Genomic DNA, 5,364 nt, shown 5'->3' with positions numbered 1-5,364 from the left:
TTTCACCTGGGGTAACCGTAATAGATTATGGAGCACGCACTCAGGTTGCCCCTGAGGTAACGGTAATAGATTATGGAGCACGCACTCAGGTTTCACCTGGGGTAACTGCAGTTGAGCACAGGGCATGGACTCAGGTTTCCCCTGGACTAACTGGAGTCCAATACGGAGCAACTGAGGTAACTAATTCATTGCACAGCATGGATTCAGGTATCTCCTGGGATAGCAATAGTCCATTACAGAGCATGCACTGACTTGACACCGGGGCAGAGCTATAATCTAGTATAGATCATAGAGTGCATTGTCAAGGGACTGGACATATGTCCCTTCCAACTACTGGCCAACTGAACAGCTTTATCCAGTGTCTTAGTCGTTACAGGGTGTGAAGCAGGTGAGGTCTACGCCTTCCTAATTCATCTCACGCAATCATTCTGAGGATTTAATGGTGCGGTATATCTAAAGTGTTCACAATGTTCTTTATAATTATCTGTCAGTCACGGTATCATACTTATGATCAATGTCTAAAGTTATTTGGTAATAGTAAAGAATAAAACAAAGTTTTTGAAACACTAGAGTGTTTGGTAAAGTTTAACCATTTGATCTTGATGTTAGAGCGGTCTGTGTCCTAGACAGCACACGTGTGCACCCCCAGCTCAACTCCTCTCATCTCTGATAATTATATTAGATGTGGCTTGTTTTCTGATCTTATTCCCTCAGAAGTACAAAAGGGTCAACAAATGAGTGAGATTGACATTTACATATTATCAGCACATGGTTTGACACACACGTGCTCAATCTATTGACCCAACTCAGGATTTAATAGGAAAAAATAGATAGTAATTGGGCTTATTTTGGTTTTTGTTTATTTTGCTTTTTTTGAAAGAGTCTTGCTGTGACACCAGGCTGGAGTGCAGTGGCACGGTCACAGCTCACTGCAGCCTCAACCTCCCAGGCTCATGGATTCTCCCACCTCAGCCTCCTGAGTAGCTGGGACTACAGTCTGGCACTGCCACACCTGGCTATTTTTTAAATTGTTGGTAAAGAGGAGGTCTGTCGTGTTGCCCAGGTTGAAGCTTGCAACTTTTAATGTAGCACCTATTACAAAAGAATTTCTATCCTTTGTGAGGGGCAGGGGAAGGGGATCTCTGAAAGGCAAAAGCTAACCGTGTATTCCTTCCCTCCCTTCCATTCTGCTCTAGTTGATGTTCAGACGGGCTGAGACTGGCAGTTGCCCCATGACACACCTGCCCTCACTAACAGCTCCCGAGGGCCCCACCTACCATCCTTCCAGTTCCATGTGGGAGCCCCAAGTGGCACTGGGAAAGGGGGGCATAGGCCATCAAGCTTCTGCCCTGGCTGGGCCCCTAGACTGAAGAGGGAAAAGAAAAATTGAGAAGACATCATCATATAAAATTAAACTGATGCAGGAAAGAGAAGCAGAAATTAAAATTTTCTTTTATAAGCAAACTTCCCTGAGTTCTTCCCCATCCCATGGAATCATATCCTGCTCTGCAAGTTTTATACGTTTATAAATGCTTGTATTCTTGTTCTCTATAGCTGATAACTGTAACTTTCTGTAACACAGCGAAGGTCGTAAGAAATGCCCAAGCAGGCTGACCCCCGCCTTCTGGGCACTGTGGCAGAAGGCAATAGATAAGGCCCGTGCTAGAATCCTTGAGCTCTACAGAGAGCAAACATCTGGGTCACATAGCAGGAGTCATGTGCAAGCCTAAGTCACGTACCTGTCATTGCTTCATAAATTCCTTCGCTGTACACCTGCAAACTTGTTTCAGCGCCACTGTGTACTTCATGTATAAAAGGCGAAGCCCTGTCTTTGTTGAGGGCTCAGCCATTTTGGATCTGAATCTGAGCTGGGCCGGGGTACACCTAAAATAAACTCCTTCTGCAACCTTAACGGTCTCTCCAGTCTCTAAAATTCTGCAGCAAGACTAGGAGGCAGAGGTGAATGAGTCCCTGCCCCCACCTCTGGTTCCTGTCTCACCAGCCTCACCCCTGCGGTGGGATTTTTTAAAAAAAATTTTAATTTGTATTTGTTTTTACTTCTTTTAAAGCTACTACAAATCAATGTGGTGGGATTTTTAAGAGAATTTTAACTGGCTGGGGGGAGGGAGGAGAAGGGTTACAAGCAGGTTGGAGCATAAGGACCTACACCCCGTAACCCTCTCCCTCCTGCAGCCTGCCCCCTCCTGTTCCTCATAGATAGAACCATCCCAGCCTCTGTCTCCTCTTCCATTTCCTGGCCCCATTCTCTCTTACAGCTGTATTTCCCCACCTGTCCTTTGCCCTCAAGGTCTCCTCTTACCTCGCCCAACCCTGGAGGGCCAGGAGACACAAGAGAACTCTTTGTTTCCAAAGTAAGGTTTGCCTTTATACAGACTTCTGTTCAATACACTATTAGCACAAAATCCTGAAACAAACATTTGTTGAAATATGCACACATTTCTATTTCCTTGTGTTTGTGGTTCAATTTCCATTTCACTTCCTTAAACTCAAACCCAGATCAACCCTGGAATGGTTTCTAAATAAACTTCACAATTACTCAATGGCATCGATATTTGGCTGTCAGTCACAATATTTACTTTGTTTTAAACAGCTAAAAAAACGTCACCACAAACATGTGACATGCTGGGGCCATGTGACTGGGGGTTTGATTTCTGTCATAAAATCTGATCTGGTTGCAGCTTCCACAATCTCCAGTGGTGGCCGTAGCTGGACCCGTACCACCACTCAGAAAGGGCTCATCACCATGGCAGATGACTACTTATGGGTTGAAGGAGTCCCTTTCTTTAACAACTTCAATCCTGAAACCCTACGACAATTACGTGATGAGTTTGTAATAAAGGCTGAAGATGTAGTCACAGTGACTTACCCCAAATCAGGTAAGGAGGCAGAATCGTGGACAGAAGAGGGCTGTGGTTGGGTTCCTCACCCATTCGGTAGATGGTTGGAGTGCTTTCTCTATGCCGGACAACGAACATTGCTTTGTGGGGAAGGGAGGAACACCTGATACCATGGACAATCGGAGAAAAGGATTTAGTCAGGAAATTACACAGTAAGATGAGTGCTCAGAGGGCTAATCTAAGGTATTAGGAGAATCCATAGTGTGCTGGCCTAGAGCCAGAACCTGAGCAACGCCATTTTTCTAAGACAAAGCTGTGTTTCCAAAAAGTAAGTTGTAACGACTGCCCCATTCTCCTTGCAATAACTGCTGACTTTGGCTTCTGTAAATAAAGCTGCTAGCTTGCTCTGGAAATGCCCACTACGTAAAACTGCGTGCCTCCTCTTATCAGTAACAGCCAGAACTGCTGGCCTTTGCCAGAATAAGCTCCTGTAAACTTACTTGCCCTGCATCCCCCACCCTCTTGTTCCTAAAACCAGGAACATGTGGTTTTTCAGCTTAAAAGCCCAGCTCCCCCTGAGCTGGGGGCCACGGGTTGGAGAGACGCGAGTCCTCTGTGGTCGCCGGCAATAAAGACCCTGCAATTTGGCCTACTTTTGTCTTGGTGTTAATATTTGAATCTCACATTTCAATACCTCAATAGGAGTGACTCCAAAGGCAGATTCTGGTGCATGTTTGTGGGTGGTGGGAAGGAGGTTGGCTGCAGATGGCCAGTGATCTCCTAAAAGAAGAAATAGCATCGGCCGGGTGCAGTGGTGCACGCCTGTAATCCCAGCACTTTGGGAGGCCGAGGCAGGTGGATCACGAAGTCAAGAGATCGAGACCATCCTGGCCAACATGGTGAAACCCCGTCTCTACTAAAAATACAAAAATTAGCTGGGTGTGGTGGCGCATGCCTGTAATCCCAGCTACTCAGGAGACTGAGGCAGGAGAATTGCTTGAACCCGGGAGGCAGAGGTTGCAGTGAGCTGAGATTGCGCCACTGCACTCCAGCCTGGCGCCTGGCGACGAAACGAGACTCTGTCTCAAAACAACAACAACAACAACAAAAAACAAAAGAAAGAAAAAAAGAAGAAATAGCATTTACATTGAAATGGAAAGAGCGAATGTGAAACAACTTGGTGGACAGGAATACTTTTCTGAAAGGAGAATCACTGTCAGGAATTGGAAAAGAGCCTGACAATCTTAAGGGGCTAAAAGGTGAGGATTTTATGTCTGTGGGAGTGGGGCTCTGGGGTGGGGGGCTGGTAAGAGCACTGCAGATGGGGCAAGGATTGAGGCTAAAGACATTGGAAGTGGCATGCCCTGAGAGGCCAAGAACGACGGGAACTTTCTAAGAGGATTTCAGCAAGTAGCCAAATGGTGGAAGCAACCCAGATATCCACTGACAACTGAGTGGAAAAACAAGATGTGATATGTAGATACAGTGGAATGTGGTTCATCCTTGAGAAGGAAGGAAATTCTGATGCATGCTACAACACCCACGGACCTTGAGGACATTATGCTAAACGAAATTAGCCAGTCACAAAAATACAAATGCTGTACGATTTCACTTACATAACAAACCTAGAGTTGTCTAGTTCATAGAAATGGCAAGTACAGTGGTGGTTGTCAGGGGCTAGAGAGAAGAGTAAATAAGAAGTTGACGTTGGTTCATCACAGAGTTTCAGTTTTGCAAGATGAAAATTCTCTGGAGATTGGTTGAGCAGCAATGGGAATATGTTTAACACTTTGTTGGAAACAGATGCTCAGTGCTGCAAAAAACAATTAGCACTGAGACAAAGGATTTTTCAGCAAGGAAATTTTTACTTCCTGGAATGCAGGGAGGTACCATCTTGCCACAAGAGTACAAAGAACAAAGGGAAAACACACAAATTGATCCCTTATGCATTTCGGGTCGTCCTTACTGCTGTGTCTGATCTCCGTTGGCTGGAGCCAGACCTCACAATCTAAACTAAAACCCAATTGGCTAATAATTTAAAACATTTTGAAAAACAATGGAGAGCTGGGACATGCCTGTGAGCACGTCCAGCACAGATATCCTGGTTAAAGTACAAGGACATAGAATGTACTACGTGCCTGTAAGCATGGCATGTCTAACAGCTACACAGGATGGGGCTTAACAAAGTTTTTAGCACACTTATGATTTAACAAGAAAGGCAACTTTTCTACTTCCACACTCCACACTACCTAAACTGTATTCTTAAAAGAACTTGAGAGCCGGGCGCGGTGGCTCACGCCTGTAATCCCAGCACTTTGGGAGGCCGAGGCAGGTGGATCACGAGGTCAAGAGATCGAGACTATCCTGGTCAACATGGTGAAACCCCGTCTCTACTAAAAATACAAAAAATCAGCTGGGCATGGTGGTGCGTGCCTGTAATCCCAGCTACTCAGGAGGCAGAGGCAGGAGAATTGCCTGAACCCAGGAGGCAGAGGTTGCGGTGAGC

At 45.6% G+C, this 5,364-nt stretch overlaps 1 protein-coding gene across 1 annotated transcript in view; it reads left to right on the top strand.

Moving 5' to 3' along the window:
* Nucleotides 1-2,674: 2,674 nt before the first annotated feature.
* The window catches only part of LOC116539518 (bile salt sulfotransferase-like), a 16,728-nt gene continuing 14,038 nt past the window's right edge, over nucleotides 2,675-5,364 (top strand). Inside the window, exon 1 of the mRNA XM_032262493.1 lies at nucleotides 2,675-2,897. Coding sequence (XP_032118384.1) covers nucleotides 2,765-2,897 — 133 coding nt within the window. The 5' untranslated portion in view covers nucleotides 2,675-2,764. The remainder of the gene's footprint in view (nucleotides 2,898-5,364) is intronic.

This window comes from Sapajus apella, unplaced genomic scaffold, assembly GCF_009761245.1.
Source record: "Sapajus apella isolate SASKATOON/1434 unplaced genomic scaffold, GSC_monkey_1.0 scaffold130, whole genome shotgun sequence".
In the NCBI taxonomy this organism is placed as follows: domain Eukaryota; kingdom Metazoa; phylum Chordata; class Mammalia; order Primates; family Cebidae; genus Sapajus; species Sapajus apella.
The sequence above is the reverse complement of the archived record's forward strand: the minus strand, read 5'-3'. Positions and strand labels throughout refer to the sequence as shown.